A 23,568-nucleotide genomic window follows, 5' to 3' on the forward strand; every position below is an offset into this window, starting at 1 on the left:
TTACAGATATATACAGAGAAAGTTATCTTTTACACACCTAATTTAGGCAAGTAGGTATAAAAGTTGTACCTTTTAAAGTAATTATATGCTAAATCCATAATGTCAACCACTTGATTCAATCTAGTCACTTTACTTGCTCAGACAATTTATTACTTTTTGCTAAAATATAGCTTGGTCTCTATGACAGGATAGTGTAATACTTAATTAAAATATATTCTAAATAAATCAACATACATTTACCAACATCTAAACTATATCGGTTAGAAACGCTGGCTTTATTTGCGCAATTTTTACTATCAAAAACCAAATTAGTCACAATTTAAGCCCTCAACTATAACTTTTTAATTTTCATTCAACTAATTGACTATGCAACTTGTAATTTAACTTCATAATGCAGTTGAACAGAAACATTCGAGAAGAATTGCTCTTGCGCACATGCTAGGTGTAGGTGGCTTTGCTACTGTCATTTGTTGATTCTGCTAGTGTCCGCTAATCGCATGTGTTTGATTCTGCTAGTGTCTGGTGTGTGGTTGATTCTGCCAGTGTCTCGTGGTGGGGCGCGGTGGTTACGCGTACTTGGCGGTGAAGGCCTGGTGGAACTGCTTGAAGGAGTCCAGCATCTGCTTGAGCAGCTCGGGCTGCGGCAGGATGGTGGTGCGGAAGTGGAACGTGCCGGGCCGCTGCCCGAACCCGCTGCCGGGGACCACGCAGATACCTGCCAAACAATGTTTACTTTAAGTATATCTAAAGTCTTGGTACTGAGTGTTCATCAATAACACTTTTCGAAGGCACACGGATGGAACAAGGAGAAAGAAATATGTCTTCATACAAATAAGTACATCGGCTGGGATCCCGACCGGAGATCTTTGGCAATACAGGCAGAGTTTGTCGGCTCGAACTCGGGCCATCGACAGACATAGACAGAGTCTGTAATATGAGTAACGGACAGCAGCAGATATATATTGTATACATATTAGCACCAAGACCTGAGTATAAATATCTGTCTTTAAATAAATATTTGCGCCGACTGCGAATCGATTCAGTCAAGCATTCGGTCGTCAAGATTGAGTCACAATTAATGCCATGCATCATGATCAACGCAGCGGACAGACTCGGGATGTACAAGTGTTCTCACCGGTCTGCTCCAGCAGCTCGAATGCGTAGAACACGTCGGGCTCCTTCCCGGCGGCCTTGGCGGCCTCCAGCGCACGCGGCGGCAGCTCGAAGCTAGGGAACGCGTACATCGCGCCCTGGAACATATAGCGTTGCAGTTAGTATGCTTCTTCTGGAGATAGTATGCAGTTGAGATTACGGATATGAAAGCGCAGTTTGTACTATAGGATCGTCCGGTGCCCCGAAACGTTACATACGGAGCCGGGAAACGTTCCCATGAGGAAACGCTGCACTGCTGAACATAGACCTCTATTAAGAACATCTGTGGTCCTTAAAAGATGCCTATCTTCAGCAGTCGAGTATTTTGGTTGCTGACTAAGTAGCAACATCCCAGCTTCCCTCATTTTGCCATAACAGTAACCCATAAACGTCTACCCTAAAAATAAGAAACCGTTCAGCAGATATGACTTATTGAATTTGACTGAGCTTCTGTAATAACAGTCCGTAGCGCCACTAATCTCTCTCCCGACATACACTACACACACTGACCTGCACGACATTACACTTGAACCCCTCCATCTGGTTGAATGTGTCCGCGATGAGTGTGGCGCGTTCTCGCAGTGAAGACAGCACGTTCGCCTTCTCGCGCGCCCACTGCTCGTAGGACGGCTCGCCCGGCATCGGCGGTTTGGCCTGGGGAAGAAAAGGAAGTTTTAAAAAAAAATACACGTTTAAAAAAAAAAACCCGCACTCACGCCTTGTACTAATGTACTGTTAGCAGAGGTGCATTGCTGCACCCACTTTTCGCCAGAGTGTTATATTAGGCCAAATGTAATAGCCATTTTACGGGCACATCCAAGACCCGAGAACAAAATATCTGTGTTTAAACAAATATCTGCCCCAGCCGGGAATCGAACCCGGGACCATCGGCTCAGTAGTCAGGGACACTAACCACTACGCCATTCGGTCGTCTTTAAAATTTAAAGACGTTTTTAAATGTGAAAATAATAGTAACAGAACATTAGTGCCCTCCTTCACCGGGACGATATGGCCACGTCGCCGGCTACGTATCCAAACAATAAAATTAGCACCTATAACCTTCTAAAATGGCACCTTAGCCACGACGACTGGTCACTTTTGCTGCAGTATAGTTTCTCCTAAGCCGCTTCGATTGCGGTAACCACGGCTCGTTGTATTAAGCGTGGATTCTCGTTCGTACGTCAATTAAGACAATGACCCTCCAGCTCCAATATACTCACCACGCAGTCTATAGCAGCCTGTACTACTTATGTACCTGCGATCCTGATGATGAAGGGACCAGCTACATCTGTTATAAATCCGGGGACGTGTTGTGTGTGATGTGTGTAGCAGTGGTGTTTATGTGGATGTGCTTGAGCAGCATGTGAGCTTGAGATTGCTATTTTAAAAACTCCGCCTGTATACTTTTAGGCGCAGGCAATCTTCTTCTGTAATAGTGATTTGTTGCCTATGTATGTAAGTGGAACATCTATAAATGTACTCACCACACAGTCTATAGCAGCCTGTACTACTTATGTACATCTTCATCCGTACTAGGGATCCGTTGCGTATGTAAGTAAGTGGAACATGTATATATGTACTGACCACACAGTCGATGGCGGCCTGCCCCAGCGCGCTGGGACACAGCATGGCGCTGACACACTTGTACAGCTGCGCCTGCACGGGCGGCGCCAGGTTCACCAGCTCGGCCCAGCCGCCGCGCAGCCCGCACTCGCCCATGTAGCCCTTGCTGATGGACATGAAGGAGGCTAGTTCCAGGGTGGAGGAGTAGGGCTCGCCGAGTTCGCGGAGCACCTGGAATGGAGATTCGAGTTAAAAGTTGTGTATGTATTGTGTAGATATATCCATAACACAGGTTCTGCCTAGCTTGGGGTCGGATGGTCGTGTGTGAGATGTCCCCAAATATAATATATTGATTTATTTATTTATTTATAGTTCGAATGGAAAGATTTTGCAAATATTTGGCGGTTACAACACCAACACGGCTAGCCATATTTATGAATAACCGGTTTGGAGGCCATGTCTACCATCAGCCTGCCGTAAAGCTCGTAAAACTATTGTTGTAAAATTTTCCACAATGGACATTACGGCTGAATGGCGTAGTGGTTAGTGACCCTGACTGCTATACCGAAGGTCCCGGGTTCGATTCCCGGCTGGGGCCAATATTTGTTTAAAGACAGATATTTGTACTCGGGTCTTGGTTGTTGATATTTATATTTAGTATGTATCTATCTATGTATTTGTGTAGATACATCAGTTTTCCGACACCCATAACACAGGTTCTGCCTAGCTTGGTCGGATGACCGAGTGTGAGATGTCCCCACATATTATTATATTATATTATTTGTCAAACAGAGCGCATTACTAGCCCGCGTCAGAGCGCTAACTTGAGGCCGCGTTGCGATGTGTACTGCTAGCGCTGGTGCTCTGTTTTACGGTATTTTACCATAGTAGTACAGCGCATCTTAGCGTCATAGCGCAGCGCCAAGTTAGCGCTCTGACGTTTGACAAAGCTTTAGACAGCCTATACAACCACTACTGTTAAGGCTCCCATTCACGGGCGCACCAATCACCAGCGATAAATCCGCGGACAAATCTGGTCTGAAGACGAGAGCGCCGCGAGGGAAATAGATTATGTTCTTTGTGCAAGGCTCGTGTAGTGTGTAGGTGATGACGGATTTGTCCACGGATTGGTACAGTTCGGCGCTCGGCCCGCGGTGCGTATAATGAATGGGGGCTTTAGTATTGAGTGAATAAAGACCTACAGTGCTCCAAAATTGATAATGCGCATAGAAATCTTTGACAGATCGGTTGTTTTCGATTATGTGACACATGATATCGACTCCTATTTCTTTCGAACAAGGTGCAAAATGCAAGTGTTTCTTTAAGGCTCTTACGATTTCATGATTCGGGTGTGAAGATCTGCATGTGCATTATTAATTTTGGACAAGTGTACCTTCTTGAAGGAGTGGAACTGGCTGCCCTCTGCGTACACGTTGTCCTGGTACACCTCGTCGGCGAACACGAGCAGGCGGTGCGCGTGCGCGAACTTGATGATGGACTCGATGTTGGAGCGGGTCAGCACCTGCGGGGGGAGGGGGGAGGGCGGTCAGTATTTTCATTTCATTTATTTAAAACCATAAACAACATGTCGCATAAGATGTTAAAATTGGTTTATGCATTTAAAGTATATTGTATAATCAACAGTCCAAATCAAAATGAAAATCACTTATTGACACCAGTGTTTAAATAGATGGTAAGAGTGTAGGGTAGAAGACGCAAAAGGACAACTGGAATAACTTGGAAATGCAATCTCAGTGACCTCAATTCCGTCGAAATCTCCAGGGATGTAACCAAGGAAAGAGCCTAGGACAGATACTGGAAAAAAAACTGTTAAGGGGATCCCTAAAGCTAAAATGCTAAAGTCGGCTTGATATACTTGATTAGATTGGAAAAACGGTGGCTTCTATCACATTGATAAAAATATATTTTGTAGCAGAGGGTATACTGAACATGTTAGTTGCTTATAAATTGGTGCAGGATTATAATAAGTATGTTAAAAAAAATTGCAAACACACCATGTCTTTTGCCATTTTTTGACTTATTATGAAAAAACCCTCGAAATCAGAGGGCCCATTTTCATGGAATCTTATATGTATGTGTAGGTAATTAAATTCTTAACAAAGTTACCTTAAAGAGTTGGATTTAATGGACCAGAAGTCAACTTTTTTTGCAAAAAACTAATAAATTCCGGTTTAAAAATGATGACACCGTGACAGATTTCAGATTTCTTCAGTCGTCGCCCTGGTGGCGGCCTGTTAGGAGCGATACCCACGCCATTTTATTTTTTATCAAATATTTCACAAAAACTGATTAAATCAACAAATTATGACTACAAGTATTATAATACATATGCATTTGCTATGGAAAGTTAATTTTCTAATCATTTTAGATGCAGAAAAGCCGAAAATTCTTAGAAAACATTTCGCCTTTTCGATTTGTTTACATTTTTTACTATAGAGTTACAGATGCATAGATAAAGGTAAACATTGCACATAATGACACTTATTAGATTCTCCGAATAAGAACTATACGGTCAATGCAGTATGCCAAAGCGCGAGCCTGTTTATATTCTGAGGGGTAATTTATTTTATTTTAACGGTTGTGTATGGTAGGTAAGCTACACAATATACAGGGTGTTGAAAAGTAAGTTCATAATTTGTTTTATTTGAAACCAAAAACCGTAGTTAATTAAAAATATATATATTTTAAGATGTGGTAGTCTGTAGTCTGTACACTACAGGTTGTTAAAAATAAGTAAGTATTTTTAAAAAATTGAAGATCTAAAATTTACATAATTTTTTAAATCTATTTAACAAGCTTTGCAAAAAAGCGGTTAAGTGCGACTGTATCTCGCCATGAAAAAAATGAAATGTTTACTGTAGCTATGAATTTTATGCGTTACAAGTGGAATAAAATACCGCATAATATTATGTACAACTATGTAAGAGCCTAGTTTTAAAAAAAAACTCATAAGAAAATATTAAATACACAGGTTTTTTAACCCCTGAAGGAAATAGAGGGGTGTTATAAGTTTAAAGTAAGGGCTGAATTTTTTTTTTAAATTACGGTGATAGGTAATGTATATTTTTAATGATTTTTTCAAATAGATAAATGTTATACCATTTTTAAATTGCCATAAAATTACCTATAGTTATAGTTATAGAAAAGGGCAGGGCTACCAGTGCCCATTCGCCACTGCAACCTAAAAGATCTATAAATTATGACTCCCCATGCCGAGTCTCACTCTACAGGCCCAGGTCTTTTATAAACCTGATATTACCTATACAGGATGTTGCAAAAAGGGTATACTGTGCCGAAAGGGTTTGACTCAGGGGTTATTCTGAACAACTTTTGTTCTCCAAGTTTTGGAAATTCTCGAAAAATAAATTCGGTCTCTATAGTAAAAAGTCACGTGATCGAATAAGTTTCTATGTAAAAGGTTTTGCTACGTGAATTTTCAAAATTGTAGAAGAAAAGTGGATCAGAATGGCACCTAAATCCACTTTTGGCTAAGCTTTATACCCTTTTTTCAATACCTTGTATAAAATATCGTCAGCGTCACCTTAGATCGTAATCATCGTAACTCCTCGTGACCAAATTTTAGAGGAGACAAAAATACTGTTTTATTTGTAGTTCTAGTTGGCATACTACCCACCTAAAGTTTTTTTTAACTAGCCTAAAAATGATTTGTTTAGACAGTCTATCTTCCTGTTCAACCGCAGCCTGAGTGCCAGTGACTCAATGACTGAAAGGAGGCCATTAGTGCTCCTAAATAAATAAAGCAGGCCTGTAGATTATCTTTCAGTGTACCGACACATCTGATTGCTGTAAGAGCCTGATAAGCTCTTCGAACGAGTCATACCTCTGTGGTGGTACGGTTTCGACCTTTCGGACAGTCAGTTTGGCATCCGAAATGCGGATTCGAATAGTGGGTACAATACTTTGCGTTCGTTCACTGTCGGAGCAGGATAAGAACCACGGGCGAGTTGTTGCGCTGGCTGTTTGCTTAAAAATAGTAACCGCGTTCAACTCTATCCCCTAGAGGGCGAACCTTTAGGGCGGCTCTTGTATACCATCACTTGTCTTCTCTATCTCGTCATCTGCAGAAAATTGACAGAGGTCATACGTGTCTAACAAGTACATTAAGGATGCGAAAAGAGAGGGTTTGTTTTCACTGAAGAAGTTCAGTTGCGGAGTTCCACAGCGGTAGGTCTTGGACCTCTCTGCTGTGGAACTTGGCATACAACGCGGTCCTGCAAATCAAGCTCGCAAACGGCTTTAGCACAGTGCATTTTTCTAATGTCACACAGGTCGTGAGGCTGAGAGCCTCCTTCGGGGATGACATCCCAATGATTCATTACGAAAAATTGCTGCAGCTGTGCTCGCCATGCAGTGCATGGGCTACTTCCGAATCTGGGGGGCTGTTGCAAAGGAGTCCGTTGCCTCTATACGGTACGGGTTCCGTGCGATCTATGATCCTTCCGGGAGCACCTGTCTTGTCAAGTCGAAGAGAATGGCTCGTATTCGACGCAACCTGCAGTACTGGTGGGATTGGTTGGAGGACAGGACAGCAGGAAGCTGCAGCAGCCGTCATGCTGTGATTCGACGCATAGATGCAAAAGAAAGTTGAAAGTAACTTCATGTTAATAAAATATTAGATCTTAATTTAACAACATAACATTGCAAAAAAAAATTAACATTGTTGAGTATGTTATTGTAATTTACTAAAGTAGTAATAAAAACAAAGGCTTATTGCATAGTTTTCGTTCACGTTCGCCTACATCGCACGTTGTATATGAGAATAAAGGGTATAATTACTAAGTTTTCTTGTTTAAAAATCACGGTTTGGGGTTTAGAGGAAAACAAATGGTAAAATGCGGAATACAGTATTTTTTTTTCGAATAAAGAGGAAAACATGTGAATTCAAAAAACGTTTCTATTGACACCAAAGAGTACTTTTCGCCGAGAAAAGTGGAGTTACAATGTTTGCGATCTAAAGTGATGATAGAACTAGAACTTATTTTTTCAGTTCACCTGCTGTTGAGTGAAATCGTAATTAGGTAAATGACTCCTTGACATGAAAATAACTTTTTTTTTATAATCGTTATAACAAAACCGTTTTTTTTAATACAGCAATATTTGTAGGTGTACTTACAGTGAGCAAAAGAGCGCAGCAAGGTGTAATTTTTTTGGTTTTTAAGAAACAAAAATATTATTTCTATCATATCCCAAATACACATAAGTACTTAAAAAAAAAATACACACTCTCGCCTTGTACTAATGTACTCCCTTGCGGGGGTACTTACATGTTATTATTTTTCTGGTGACCTCCCCATATCCCTTTGCCAGCTACGTAACCTTTTGTGACACCCTGTATATGCAGAGTTCTGCAAACTACTGTTCTGCTTTTGAAACACCAAAAAAAAACAGGTCGTCTAACTAAAAGGTCACGTGACCAAAAAAAAATTATATGAAGAAGCGTTTTTTTCATGAATATAAAAAATTACGTAGGATAAAAGTTTTTCAGAGTGACGCCTGAGTAACGCCCTTTCGGCTAACTATACTTTTTTTATTACACGGGGGCAGAGTTTAATACAACACCCTGAACTATTAAACTCTGATAATATTTTCGCGATTTTTTTACATTCTGATTTCATTTCCTGGCTTAGAAATAACATCAATAACATACTGCACACGTAGGTTTCGGCATAGTATTAAACCCTTTTTGCAACAACCTGTATAAATATCGGCACGGGTACAACTTTATATATAATTAATTATTAAATATTAAAAATACTTTCAAATAAAAATAAATATTTTCGTATCACAAAACAATATTACTTACTTAGTATATTTTTAACAAAGTGGCATGTCTTCACTTTTATGTTTTCGAGTACTATGTTAAAATTTCATGTCATTGTCCGTAGAACGCCCCGCATACCTCAACCCCCCCTCACTAGATTTGACAGATTCTGATTTTCTTCCAGCTTTAGTGACAGCCTTAACGCCCTATCCTCCTTATGGAGTTAAAGGAATAACCATCATCAGATAGAAAGAAAGAAAGAAATAAAAAGGCATTTATTTCGTCGTCGTAGATAGATTGATAAAATTATGTATGCTAGGTAGTGCCTTTTAAAAATAATGTAATAAGAGGCGAGCTTGAGACGAGTCTTAAATTTTTAGGGCACAACCAAAATCCAAATTGTTTGTTTAACAGTTTAGGTAACTATCCTGCCTAGTATAGCAATCTAATCCCATTACCTGTCCGGTAGGGTTCCCCGGGTTGATGACCACCAGCGCGCGTACATTGCAGTCCTTCTGAGCCTCCTTGTAGCTGCGTTCCAACTCGTCTAACGCCAGCCCCCACTGCGCCGCCTCGTCCAGGTAATAGCCCACCTACGGAGTGAGACACGTGTTACTGTGGATAAATGATGTGAGGTAGTTACCTATGGTATATAAGTAAAACACTTATATACCATAGGAAACTCAACTAGTCCCTTATGTAGGACATGTAAGGAAGTAGATGAGACGGTTGAACATATTCTGTTAGCTTGTCCACCTACTACAGAAACAAGATTATCTATTCTTGGACCAACAGAGCGCCTACCTCAGCTATTGCAACACCCAGGTTTGCTACTCCAGTTTACGCGGGAGCTAGGCTGGCTGAGCTGAAATCAAGGGGATATGTACAAAGGTTCCACTCGAGAGAGCCACGTACAGGAACTTCACCCCCTACCAGAATAGAATAGGTTGGTAATAGATGTGAGGTAGATCACGTAGTAGCCCACCTAAGGAGTGAGGCATGTGTTGTGTGAGGAGATGGTGGATAAATGATATGAAGTAGATTTATTTATTTATTTGTTCTTCATTGCACAATATACAAAAGTAATTATGTACAATCAGGTGGACTTAATGCTAAAAGCATTTTCTACCAGTCAACCTGCAGGAGGTACAGGGAGTAAATTGTGTATAGTGTATTGTATTATAGATCAGGTAGTAGTCCACCTGGGGAGTGAGATATGTGTTGTGTGAGTAGGGTGGTTGATGAATGATATGAAGTAGATCTGCAGGGCGATCACGAAAAATATAGAATCGAATGCGAGTGCGACTAGTGTCAACTTGACAGCACTTTCGAACACTTTTTACCTATCGAATTGACAGTTGTCGCACTCGCATTCGATTCTATACGTTAGCTCTGTTTTTCGTGATCGCCCTGCAGGTAGTAGCCCACCTAAGGAGTGAGATATGGGTGAGCAAGATGGTTGATAATAGATGTGAGGCATATCAGGTAGTAGCCCACCTGGGAGTGAGACATGTGAGAGTAGGGTGGATGATAAATGATGTGAGGTAGATGGAGTGTCAAGTGCAGAAATTAAGGTAAACGCTGTCAAACTGAGAGAAATGATTCAAGTTTCACGTAATGACAACTATTGTATCAATGATGGAAGTCGCAAATGTTCTAACCAAACTGAATGAAAATAAGAGCACACTTGGAAAGTAAGGTGTTATTTGTCGAGACGTTTCTTTTGCACAGACATGACACTCCATATAGTTCATAAGCATATGCCAATATCTTACACAAAAACAAATTACAATGTTTTATAAGTCTATGTATATACTTTTGAAGTCTAAATCAAGTTTATTTTTGTAATTTAGTTTTTACTTTCCTTTCATGAACAAACATTATATTACCTGTGTGAGTCCGTACTCCGCCAGCGAGGCCGAGTACAGCGGGTACTGCGGGATCGGGATCATCACGCCTGGAATGAGAGAAAGGTTTATTACATAAAGTTTATTACTTTAATATAGACTGAATTATTGATGGATAGGTACTAATAATTAAATATAGTGACCACACTATATAGTTTTAGATACAAATGGCACCTCTTAGGTACGAAACCAATCGTCAAACAGATACCTAGAAGAAAATGTATAGAATGGAAAGATGAATACGCAATATTTTTTGTAGCGAACTTACCAGCTAAGACATCGAATATATTATCACAACTCCAATATGTTTCTGTGGATAACGCTCCTTCGACACAAGGCAATCCCTTTCGTTAATCTTTAGTAGCTGAGCCATCCGTTCCTTACATAGCGAGTGGTACTACGACCCACTGTAGGTTGGTTGCATGCTTGCATGTAGCTAAGACCGTCCTGAGGCCTGTTTGCTTCACATTCGGCAATCACTTCACAAAGTCAAAGTCAAATATTTTTATTCATCGTAAAACTATAAAAAATTCTGATGAACGTCAATTTTTACAAACTACTCTCCGTTCGGATAAGGGGGGCTCTTTCTGTCACATTCAATGTATCTACCTGAAGGCAACTAGAGTGCATGTAAGTACCAATGATCGAGGCCTTACCGGAGGGCTTCCCGTCGAGGTGGTTGCAGAGCAGCTGCAACACGTTCTTGATGCCCGTGGAGGCGCCGGCGCTCAGGCAGATGTCCTGTGAAACCATGTACACTGCATCAGTAGCTATACACTTGTTGAACTATCTACATAATAAACCGTTAATGATTGAATAGACAGTTTGTAAGTTTGACAAGGTACAAAATTGTACAGCTATAGCATACATACATTAAATAACTGCGACTATAAAGTAGTAATCCATCTAGGGGTAACTAGTAGACTAGACCATCCAGGGGAGTGCTTAAAGTTCGCAGTGAAATCAGATACATCACAACTCGTACTACCGAATTAGGTGGCCTGCGGCCATCAATAAATTATTTTTGTTGGACTACCTAACCTACCCCTCGTATTTGTCTTGCAATAGGGACCATAGGACTAGGCCTAAACCCTTCCTTCATTGGAAGGAGACCCGTGCCCCAGCAGTGGGAACGTGATGGGTCGTGATGATGATGATGATTGGAGCATAGGTAATTAGGGCCAACGCACGGGTGCCATTTTCTTTTGACAAAACGTTCTGACGGGCGTATCCTTCCTTTTTAAATCAACAATTACTTATGGATGCAATAAAAGATTGAGTATTGAGTATCATTGCTAGACATGGCCTTACCTGCCAGCGAGCGGGGTGGCAGTCGCGGCGCTCGATGTACTCCGCCACGTGCTGCCGGATCTGCTCGATGCCGTGCGAGGCTGTGTACGAACCGATGGACCCGCCACTGGGGATGGAAAGAATAGAATGTTAATATTCAATAACACGGCCATACGGAAAACAGACAGGGGACTGATAGTGTTATAGTTAAAGAAAAATGGGAGGGTACCATACCATTTGACATAAAATACGAGGGCGGGTCAATAAGTCCGTGACTTTTTGAAGAAAATACTGGTTTTTGGATAATTTTATTTTTTATTATTCAACGTAGTCTCCTTTGAGCTCTATACACCTTGTCCAAAGTTTCAGCAATTTTTTTATCCCTTCCAAAAAATAAGATTTCACGAGGTCATCAAAATACCCACCTTGGCCTTCTTTGGCGCCGATTCACCCCGAGAAACCCACTGTTTAGACTGCTGTTTGGTCTCTGGTGTGTTGTGGTGGATCCACGTTTCGTCCACGGTTACAAAACGGCGCAAAAACTCGTCTGAATTTCGGTTGAACAACGCCAAACACTCCTGCGAAGTTTTGTCATTCGATTGCGTTTGTGAGCAAACGCGGCACCCATCTTGCGGAAAGCTTTTTCATACCCAAGTGATCATTCAAAATTGAAACCACTGATTCACGTGATATCCCTGTGGCTTCCACTATCCCTCTCACTTTCAATCTCCGATCGGCCAACACCATGTCGTGAATTTTTTCAATCATTTCAGGTGTAGAGACCTCAACTGGGTGCCATGGACGTCCGGCATCTTCCGTACTTGTACGGCCAGAACGGAATTCAGTAAACCCCTTTTTACCATAGATATTGATGGTGCAGAGTCCCCATAATCTTTATCAAGCTTAGCCTTGGTTTCAGTGATGGTTTTTTTCCGCAAAAAATCATGCTTAGTGAGCACACGAAATTCAGGTTTTTCCATTATGTTTTTAAATCACGCGGTAGTTGCTAAGAACGGGTGTAAAACACAAACCAAGTGACGTAACTGGTCCAAATTTTGACAGATGTCAGTTGACAGTTGCCTGTTGACAGGAGCAATGTTGTTCTTTCAGTTAAGTGGCGGGAAATTATAAAAGTCACGGACTTATTGACCCGCCCTCGTATATTATTAACTCATATGATACATATTCTAATGTTTATATCTCTGTATTTAAAGGTATCTTTCCAAATAAAAATAAAAAAATATTTAATAAAGAAGTGTTGCGATTAAAAGTAATTTACTAATATGACACGTAGAAGAAAGCAGCACCGGGACAGTGGCCAAGAAACTGACCTAGAAGCTTGGGCAGACTGTCTATCTGCCAGCTACACCATCAGTTGAACGAAGGTAATGGTTTAGAACAGCAGAAGGACTATGATTCTCTAATGAGTCTTATAATCTGACCGGTTTTCAAATTCGTATTTAGATGTATATGTGATGTAGACCTACCCGCAAGCGCCGAGTATGTCACGGGCGCGCTTCTTAACATCTGGGGGGAAGTCAGCCTTGTCGATGAGATCTGGGTACGTCACGCACGCCAGCACCTGGAATTGACACACAACAGCCATGAGTTGCTGTTTGTATTGAGAGTCTAGCTAGTGATGGGCCGTATCGCAAGAACGTAAGCAATATACGCACCAGCCATGAGTTACTGTTGTGTTGAGGATCTAGCAAGTGATGGGCCGCATCGCAAGAACTTAACTTGCCCGATGGTGGCTATGTTTTATACGGCAAAGTTTGTGTTGTGTGACTATGTGTTAGTGTTCTTTACATTCAGAAAACACGTTGAATTTTCTTTTGGTCTCATGAAAGAAAAGCCGCCTTGACCGCAATAATTACCTATAATGTTTGTAAATAATAACTGATTAACATTACGAAATTCGCGAGGTAATTTCACATTCATAAGTGTTTCCACTTGACCGTGAACTACAGAGATAAGAAACTCGATATCATGATGGAAATATTTGTTGTTTTTTCACAAAATACCAAAGTGGAGGCAATTTTCATAGAAGATGAATTTGAGAGTTGAAATATAATTATGATAAAAATGCGACCATAAAACAGGATAAATAATGTTTTAAAATTTTTAGCCATTAGTGAGTCTACTTATAATGGCAAGTTTTATTTATTTAGCTGTTTCTTCGCGGATAGTAATAGTAAGGTTTCGGTCAAGGTTACCTTTGCCTGTATTTTAAAGTCAAGAAGTTACATAATATTTCGCAATTCGCAGTGCGGTTACAGACATATTTCTTATAAATTATCGTATTATTACTTCATACATTTAAACAAGTGTAGCAGTGTAGCTACATTATGTGTTACGTAACATTGTTTACTATGTAGTACTAGTACATAGTGGTTTGATCGGTGATACTTACATCGTAATAAAATAATAGTCTGATGCTAAGTAGGTACCGACATGTGTATGATTCTGTATCAGATACCATTTCCACCCAGTGCAGCTTATATTATGATTATGACTAATACTTTGTAGGTATTCATGTTAATTTCTTGTATCTCGTAATACGACTCTTTCGTTGTGACAAACACAATAGCTAGACAAGGGCTTGTCTCCTGACCTTAGCTGATAGGATTGGCCAGTCAGATTTGTCTCAGACGAATCATAAGTATGCTACATCCTTTTCCCTGGGTAGTTGGTGTTCGTACCTGTCTGATGAAGGTGATGGGCACCTGTCCCATGGCGTGTGCATCTCCGATGTTGGCTTTGATCACTTTGCTGAACGGCTTGCGCGCGCCCTGAAACGTACCACATACAGGGTTAGTAAGGGACTGCTGTAGATACCTCTATGTACAGTGCCACAAACTTATCTGTTCCGGTGACAGCTCACATAAATGTCTAATGTTTCTTGATTTTATAACATATTAAGTTTGCTCGTATTGTTAATTCGCTCTTGCGGTAGACATAGTTATATGAAGGTGTGTTAATATGTTGTAAACAGTTAGTCTAATGATAAACTATTAATGCATCTACTTTCAGTACCTAGGTGGGAGTATGTTGATGTCGTCTAGTGTTCGTAGATAAGTATCTGTTGTAGTATGCAGTAATCAGTGCTAATATTGGCATAGAAGGGTATTGTTCTTATGGAAAATTATGTTATTTATTAATAAGAACTCCTGCCTGCTGTGATACATAAAATTTTAACTGAAGGGAGATTTGGTTGTATAAAGCAACTTATAATTATCATTACCAGCCATCGGGAAAAAATATGGTTAATTATTATGTTTACTTTTAAATTGCTGTAAGTACTTATTTCACTTCAGATAGGTAGGTACTCTAGGTACACCATAATTATACATTATTACATGATAGTTATCTCCTCTGAGATATCGAGCTACATGCATTATCACATCAACAAGCTTGATAAATGATAAAAAATAATGGATTTATTATCCATTCCATTTCAAGCTATCTTCAACTGAATGCCTAATCCTTTTACCATGGTGAAAAACCTTAATTCAGTGTCTGTCACAACAAGCTTAGAAGTTAATGTAAACAAGTATTTTTATTGTAAAGCTAATTACAATCCATCCATACTGATTAGCGGCGGCCTTCACTAAGGATAACCACTCAACAAATGACAATAGACTGTGCTAAGTTTACAAGATTGTTCCAAATGTATACTGAATACTGATTAAGTATATTGTAGTTGAATCTAATTAAAATAACATATTTCATCAACAATTTCCCATTACTGGACCAGCAAGAATCATACCCTTGGTGGCACTTAGGAACTCATCTACCATAATTTGTTTAATAATACCTATTCATCAATAGTATGATTTGAGCACTTTAGCTGACCTAGCTGGTGTTATAAGTACTTACAAAGTTTTGAATAATTTCCTGGAGTATTTCCATGGAAATGCACTCTAACAAAAGCAGTAAATCTTGGAAATGACCAACCTTGAACATACAGCAGTTATAGGAACAGTAAACATTGGGCTATTAATATATCTTGTGTAAACAGTTTAGCGAACCGTCCAAATCTAGAGAGTGCAAAGATAAGATTATCTACAGTATTTGATAGATGTTGCCACGGAGAATTTGTAATGAAAAGTAAAATAAAATAAAAACTTTTACAAATAATAACAACATGTAATTTTAACTCAATTAAAAGTTAATACAGTAAGCCCATAGCACCTTTGCATTGCCTTCCATAATACTAGTTGCATACCAGTGCTTTGATTCATGTAACACAAAGTAGTAATGATTGTGAGTGTTTCTGTTTAAAATACTTGGTAAAATTTAAAGGATGACAGTAAAAGTAATCACATAACCATATACCGCAATGAAAAACCTCCTATAGTTAAGTTCCTGACTGCCTTCTCCCGTGATAATCAATAATAACAACTTTTTATCACCTTCCATAACTTGCCATTTCTAATTAGCATTCCCGAGCTAAACACACATCATCATCTGAATAATTATCACACTGTGTGAGGAACAGTTCAGAATGTTGGACCTATTCTCCACCAAACATTGTCAGTTGACTGGCAGGAAGTAATTCATGGTCTGAATAGTATTAAATGTGTGTGCTAATGGGTGCTCTAGTTGTGCAACTTTAAATTTACCATGATTGTAGTGATATAACCAAACAAATTTCACAACAGAGTCAGCTGACCTACAGAAGAATCTAATGTTGACCCTCATGTGACCCCCTGTGTTGCCACCATATGGCGCACAATATAAGTGGCCAGGGCAGCTTCCTGGACCTAGTCAAAGTCTGATAGGACACGTGAGATCATGGGGAGGGTGACGGCGGCGGCGCTGGACGTACCTTCTCGAGTTCCTTCTCGATCTCGGCGGCGCGGATGACGAGCGGGCCGCGCACGGCGTACTCCAACCGCAGGATGTTCGGGTTGATGTTCTCCATGGTCACCGCCTTGTTCTCAGCCATGTTGGGGTCTTGTTTGTGTGCAGCGAGCGTACGTTCAATTCGCAGCGGACTCCGCGCGCCACACAACAGCCGACTGACAACTGCCGGTCGGCTTATCAACTTCGTTGTCATGGTCGACATTCTCCTAATCAATATCACTTCTTTCTACACTTTTCTTGACTCCACTCAGCGCGTCCGTAGCTCTAAACCTAACAAATAATTTAATTTGAATATTTCATGAATTATGGTTTACTGTTTAATTCAGAATTCTACGATTTTAATTAAATTAAAATGATATCAAACCCACCTCCACCAAAAGATAGTGGTGTATTAAAAAGCATGATCGATAAAGATTCGATTCACGCTTGAATTATATCGATTATGACGTCACAGAGTGGACTATTTGTGATGGATGATCGATATCGTTATCACTGACTGACCTGACAAATGAGGTTAGAAGATGGCAAAACAAACCTTAAGCGTGTGTTGAAACCACTCTTATCTACTACGATGCTATTGTAATATTAACTGACGAGAATCACACGAAGAATTTATTATTTGTTCACTAAGTTATATAACAATATTGGCGGAGATATTTGTCTTGAAATTGGCAACATTCCACGAAACAGCTGACTGAAAGTGAAATGGGACAGAGGTTGCTATGCTGTTCTACCTGAAACTGCAATAGGTTCTTACTTCCTGAAAATTTTACAGACAGCTTGGTAATTTTGATTGGTTCATTATATTATTATCCTGTGAACTAACTGAAATGTTACGTTCTTACGTTTTTTTTATAAGGTACGCGAGTTAGGTCACTGTTAGTTAAGTGCCTATTAGACATGCCTTACCTATACCTAGGTGCATAAAAGTTCCTAAATAGGTATCTTAGTTAAATAATATATTTATTATATTCTGAAAACATAAAAAACACTAGGAAACGTGGTTTTTGTATGTAGTGAAGTAGGTACTTGGGTTATTTTAAAGCCGTAAAACCTATTTTTATATTTTAAAAAAATAGGTTCGTACAGTGCTTTAGGCATTCAGAATCGGCTGCAATAGTAGGTACCTATTTATTTACCATTTATCTCCATGTCGAAGATAATTTTATTCGATTAATTCTCGATTAAAGATTTACTCTGCTAACGTAAAATATACTTTCAACAAATAGCTAGTTCAAGCTTTTGAAAGTGCTGAAATTTAAATTTGTCGCTTTTCAAATTAACAATTTATAATAGATCTAGCTAGTAGGTAGATAAGTTTCTACCTAGGTACTTATTAAATTATCTAGGCTTATCAGTCACAGATACAGAAGGAACCACGAAAAGAAGATTATCTATTTATAATCTAACTATGTGTAGTTATTTAAATAAGTTGTAAGATAATTAAAATGAAACAGCATTGAAGTTTTTAATTTTATTAAGATAGAACGTTTTTAGAAAGTTGGACAAAAAATGTCAATGTTATTCTTACTGTTATACTTATCTATCTTATTGGTAGGTCTATCTAATTTTTATCGGTGAATAATCCTGTTTAGCATAATTTTACTTAATTTACTAGGTAAAATTGGTTTTTAAAAAACATTAATCATTATATAAATCGATTATTTTATATTCATCTTTACTCGATTAAATTATGTTGTATGTGGCAACATTATTTTGTTTTGTTAACATTTGGCACGCCATCTAGTAGTAACTAATAACATCACAAGAATAAGCAGTCACTTCATAAACCAAGACCGAAAGTTTTTGACGTTTGCTGGGAACTTGCATTTTTGCTTTGAATCAGAGATGTCGCTAGTAATATATACCTACTGATAGCGAAGCTGACCCCTTAGCATGAATTTTCATCGTGAACGTGAAGTAGAATTTATCGAGTAATTTTGTATGCAAATATGAACAGCGCCCCTGGCGGTCGGTAGCAGAACTAAAATTTCCCTACAAAATTCATCGACTAATTTCACATCACGTTCACGATGAAAATTCATCCTAAGGGGTCTGATAGCACAACTGTGCAGCGATTTTAAGATTTTCTCCTCCGTTTCGTTGCTCAGCGTCAACTTTACTGTACTGCCACTGTCAAAATGTAAGTAAAAATTATTAGTTCCAAAAGTGACTACGTTGGCGCTGTTCTATTTTATGTTTGTGTAGTATCGTGCAACGCTAGCGTATTGCCACGTTAGCGTATTGCCACGTGAGCCTGTGATATGAGCTCAGATATAATATATAACTGCTAGCCAAGGACTTTGTATACAATGTCCTTTCTGCTAGCCTCTTTATTGTCGTAAAGTTTTAAACTTTATCGTTAGTTCAATGAAATTCAGTGCTACGGTGAACGATGAGACCTACACTAGACCCTGCTTTACTCATTCGCACGTCTCTGTATCTCTGAGATAATAGGTGAAGAATTAAAAGGCATCATTTTCATTCATTTATTTTATTTTACACAATATTTTAACTTATGTCAGACAATTTCTAATAAAATACTTAATAATCCCGATACAAAAATATTTTCATCTTCCTTATCGTAGGTATATAGGTAATGCATGTATTAATAATATTGACATCTCTATACTTTTTACATTATATTCAATTCTCATTCTCATTACATAAAATCTATTTGTTACTTTATAAAATTTCATAATGTGATGTAATATAGGTATTTATACGATTGTTAGCAATGCATTTTAATACATGCTAAATAGAATGTAAATTGTAAAACATTATCTTCAATTATTTTTTATAATTATGTATATATATTATAAATGTACATGACAAGGTCTGAACGCACATATTTACAATACATAGAGGATATCTATTAAACAAACTGAAGAATATTCATTAAACATTAAAACAACAGAAACACTATCTCACACATTTATGGCAATTGTCAGTGAATTCCATTTAAAACAAACTAAAAATTTACCACCTTATCAGACAATTATATAAAACACAACATTGCAATATTTTTACATACATCTTAAACCGAAATAAATAAATAACTCTCTATTATATACTTCATATTACTTATTGTCAAATCATAGAAGACCGAAACATTTTGAAGACGACAAAAACAATTCCTAGTTTTATGTACTTACTTACACTGAACTTTGTGGCCTGTCACCGACAACCTTAGGTACCTTCACCCTATAAAGCAGTAAGTAGGTACATACAATACCGGTTGCAAGTGGCACAGCCATAAGGAACAATATCGCGTAACACCACGAGCTCCTAACTACAGTCATTTATACAGTTATTTTTGGAATGTATAAGAATAAGTATTAGTTATGCGTTCACAGCAGTCGCTAATAATTACATTGAGCTATGTTACAGGAAGGAATGCAATATCTGCCTCGCACTCCGTGGATCGTGCGTCTCTCTCTATCAAAATACCTACCTATAGTTCAACTTTTATATCACCTATTGATATGGTTTTATTTTAATTTGGAACTGTAACTATTTTACAACGATTTATGTCCCTACCTAGGTATTAAGAAATGAAATGAACGGAATACCTAGCTAGATGAATACACATAAGTACGCCCGGGCTAGCCGGGACATGATACATTGTGATGTCGGAAATACTAGATAGAAATAAAAAAGATCATAAAAATAAATAGAAAGTAAAACAATATGTTCTCAAAAGAGACAGCCTTAATCTAGAAAGAAAAAAATAATTAACCTGCATTTACTTTTACGAAAAAGATGTTAAAGTTTCATACTTAGTTTTAACAAACTTATATATTTATTTGACAGTCCCATTGAAATGTTATATATTTTTTGATTTACGTCCATATTTTAAAACCAGTAAAAACTATCAGCTACACTGAACTTGAGTGCAAAGTCATTTGGTCAGTAAAGTTAAAAAATAAAACGAAATTTCGAATTTGAAAATACATTAATGCCCCAATCATTACCTATAAAAACCAAGCAACTGTGCACTCACGTTTAATTGAATTCACCTCAAGCCAGATACAGGAAGTCTCTGGAAGCAGTAGTTATAATTCATATTCAAGGTATTACGTCCTTCAAGAATGCATCAATAAAATGATACTTTCCAATTTGATGGACAAAATATGTCATCTTTTGGAACACAATTCTATTATTACCAGAATTTGTATTCATTGAAATTCACATTCAATCTCCAGTCTGATAGTGTTCACTAAATAACCTACAACTAAAACAACACTTTTAAACAGATTTACAGACTTTAAGTCATTCATAGTAACAACCAACGCTACTAACATACAATCTGTTTACCTATCAACCGCCACCACAGTCGTTTCAACAACTTTTACCACCACCGCACATCAGCAATCAACAATAATTAAACAGCATCTCTTATCGTTATCTGTCAAATCTGACGTAACGTACAGTCAGCTGCATAAGTAGCTATACACTTTTGTACCTTGTCAATCTGAAACCGCCTATCCATTCATGGAAATATTGACGGTTCGTCAGTTTGACAAGCTACAGAAGTGTATAACGACTTATGCAGCTGACCGTATCTGAGAGGTAAGCGATGCTGCCTAAAGACCGTCGATCGTTAATCTGTCAGTGGTGGCACGGTAGCTTGACGGTGAACGGTTCCCTAACTACAGTATCTCCTCGACACTCACTCGCTAGTCTGCACAGACGGTTCTAGAGCAAGTTGTAAACATAGTCCGTGTGCTAGCAGTCTCGGTCTTCCTTGACGAGCGCGGCGGTGTCGGCCGTGGTGTCGGCGGCCGGGTCCAGCGCGCGCGGCCGCTTGCCTGGCGCTGTGCCACGAGTCTCGGTAGATGAGGGGGAGATGACTGCTGATTGGACGGACGCTTTCAGCTCGTCCGGCACTTCGTAGATGCCCGCTGTGGGTAGAACAGCGGGTTAGAGGAAGTGGATTGTGGGAGTTAGTGTTGTTTTGTATACAATGTGGCGCCTCTGGCGGAAACGAATATAAAACTGAACACAAAATTTGTAGGTACTAAGCCTACTGATTTACATAGGGACATTATACTATTAAACTCTAGTATGTCTCCCCTATACGCCAAGCAAAAAACATCCACACTATTAACGCAACGTTTTCTGCATCCAACGCTTTGCGTAGATAATATGACGAAAACTTTACTATAATTTACTAACAATAATTATAGCAGCTCTAATATTTATTGACCTGCCAACTGTTACGCATAAAAGTACTAGGACATGACAACTCACGTATAGGCGGCTCGGGACTACCCGCGGCGGCGGCGCGCGTGACGGCCTCGTACATGGGGTTGCTGAAGTCCCGTCCCTTCCTGGTCTCTTCTAGCGTGTATGCGGGCTCGCCGCCCGGCCCGCCGAACTCCACGTTGGAGCCCTGGCGGAAGGACACGCTCTGGGATGAGGCCAGGCTGCCGAGGCCGCCGCCTTTGCCGCTGTAAGGAGAATTAAAGGGTAACGTTAATAAGGGTAATAATATTTGGAAGAATAGATAACAACATTCTTTCCTCATCCAACCACATTCGGTCTTAGGTTCTCGGTCCAGTGGGCTGTAAGGCGTACCACATACGTTTGCTAGATAACAATTATAAGAAACAACACTAACACAGGTACTAGAGTAGGAGCCGTTACAGAAGCTCCCTCCAGGATGTACCACAACAAACAAGACACAGACAAGCATCAGATATACTCACAAAGGTCGCTTCCTAATGACGAACCACGCAGCCGCGCCTCCCAGCGCTATCACCAGCACCAACAACACCGGCACCAACACGGCAGCCGCGGGCTTAGCGCCCGTCACCATAGTTGATAAACTACAGTGTGTGACCAGAAATAGCCAGCACCAGCCGTATTTGGGTACCAGGACGGCAGCAACTGAAGGAGCCTCATACGCCGTGCCTATTGTAGCTACTATAATGATAATAGATAAAGTAAGTACTCACAAGGGTCGCTTCCTAATGACGAACCACGCGGCCGCGCCTCCCAGTGCTATCACTAACACCAACAACACAGGCACTAGGACCGCAGCAGCGGGCGGCGCGCCGGACGCGGCGGCGGCCAGCGTGCAGTGCGGCGGCTGCAGCGGCGCGGGGCAGCGGCACTCCACGCCGCCTTCAGCTGTGGAGGACTCCACGCAGGAGCCGCCGTTCTCGCATGGGCAGACTCGGGGGAGCGGGCGGGGACGTTCTACAGCTGTGGGATAGAAGACTGGTTAGGCACTGGGTACAGATAGATTATACTTTAATAGTTGTAGTGTAACACCTGTTGTGATTGGCGAAGAATAGAAAGAGGAGTATATGCAGAGCTGACCGCCAACCATTAGCAGTAGAGAGGCGCACAAAGAAAAGGAAGAATTGTGTATGTTGATGTCAGTAACAAACACTAGACAATGATTTGTCTCCGTGGTGAAAGGATTGGCCAGTCAGATTTGCGAATGATTGGCAGGTAGCGAGCGTCGTCATATACCGCTCGACCGTTATTCGCCTATTGCAGCAAGGACATTCCATTATCGTTCGTATCTTCCATTATGTCTATGTAGTACATACGCTGCTCGCAGGGCGTGTCGTGCGCGCGCTTGGCGGGCGCGGCGCCGTCGCACACGCAGCGCGCGCCGCCGGGCACGCGCAGGCACAGCGCCGGGCACGCGCCGCACCGCGCCGCCGGGACACTGGTGTTGTAGCGGAGCGGGTGGTATACTGGGGGGAAGGACATTTGGAAATTGATTTGCAGTTTTAGGTGAAGAGGCTTTCTTAGTATTTACCTACACAAAGCCAGTCGGATTCATCCATAGCTATAAAAAGTAAGTAAATAGCCGCGTATCGCCGCGGGAACGCGATCCAATGCTCGGTGTACAAACCGAGCATTGGATCGCGTTCTAGAAAACTCGAGACATGCCTCGCCGTGGCGTGGTGAATACATGGCTAATCACATATTAAGTATATTCACATCTAACGGCCTGCTATTTAC

At 40.1% G+C, this 23,568-nt stretch overlaps 2 protein-coding genes across 4 annotated transcripts in view; both read right to left on the reverse strand.

Annotated features, from left to right (window-relative positions):
* LOC105387451 (alanine aminotransferase 1) lies at window positions 1-17,278 on the reverse strand. 3 transcript variants are annotated; one of them, XM_048631648.1, is made up of 14 exons: window positions 17,120-17,278; window positions 16,547-16,854; window positions 14,418-14,507; window positions 13,203-13,297; window positions 11,737-11,842; window positions 11,082-11,166; window positions 10,408-10,475; window positions 10,004-10,015; window positions 8,977-9,099; window positions 4,109-4,237; window positions 2,737-2,946; window positions 1,663-1,806; window positions 1,136-1,250; window positions 1-715 (listed from the first exon to the last, which is right to left on the reverse strand). In XM_048631648.1, exons 2-14 carry the CDS (start codon window positions 16,784-16,786, stop codon window positions 567-569), a joined length of 1,566 nt encoding a protein of 521 aa, XP_048487605.1. In that variant the 5' UTR covers window positions 16,787-16,854; window positions 17,120-17,278; the 3' UTR covers window positions 1-566. The 3 variants fall into 3 exon arrangements, with proteins under 3 accessions (XP_048487605.1, XP_048487604.1, XP_048487606.1); XM_048631647.1 differs by lacking the exon at window positions 10,004-10,015 and having other exon boundaries at window positions 8,977-9,111; XM_048631649.1 differs by lacking the exons at window positions 10,004-10,015; window positions 17,120-17,278 and adding an exon at window positions 16,953-17,094 and having other exon boundaries at window positions 8,977-9,111.
* A 3,930-nt stretch (window positions 17,279-21,208) lies between these two features.
* The window catches only part of LOC105387463 (low-density lipoprotein receptor-related protein 2), a 184,751-nt gene continuing 182,391 nt past the window's right edge, over window positions 21,209-23,568 (reverse strand). The window contains exons 26-29 of the mRNA XM_048631639.1: window positions 23,148-23,297; window positions 22,545-22,794; window positions 21,838-22,037; window positions 21,209-21,488 (exon numbers count right to left, since the gene is read on the reverse strand). Of these exons, the coding sequence (XP_048487596.1) occupies window positions 21,313-21,488; window positions 21,838-22,037; window positions 22,545-22,794; window positions 23,148-23,297 (776 nt within the window). The 3' untranslated portion in view covers window positions 21,209-21,312. The remainder of the gene's footprint in view (window positions 21,489-21,837; window positions 22,038-22,544; window positions 22,795-23,147; window positions 23,298-23,568) is intronic.

The sequence above is a fragment of the Plutella xylostella genome, chromosome 29 (genome assembly GCF_932276165.1).
Source record: "Plutella xylostella chromosome 29, ilPluXylo3.1, whole genome shotgun sequence".
Lineage (NCBI taxonomy): Eukaryota > Metazoa > Arthropoda > Insecta > Lepidoptera > Plutellidae > Plutella > Plutella xylostella.

What these genes read in the sequence shown, in the direction of transcription:
- LOC105387451 (XM_048631647.1), bottom strand. Translation starts at nt 16,786, where the DNA reads ATGTCGACCATGACAACGAAGTTGATAAGCCGACCGGCAGTTGTCAGT. An exon ending in CCATCACCTTCATCAGACAG is followed by an intron (nt 13,298 to 14,417) that starts GTACGAACACCA and finishes TGTCAATTCCAG; the next exon opens with GTGCTGGCGTGCGTGACGTA. An exon ending in GACATACTCGGCGCTTGCGG is followed by an intron (nt 11,843 to 13,202) that starts GTAGGTCTACAT and finishes TTCCATCCCCAG; the next exon opens with TGGCGGGTCCATCGGTTCGT.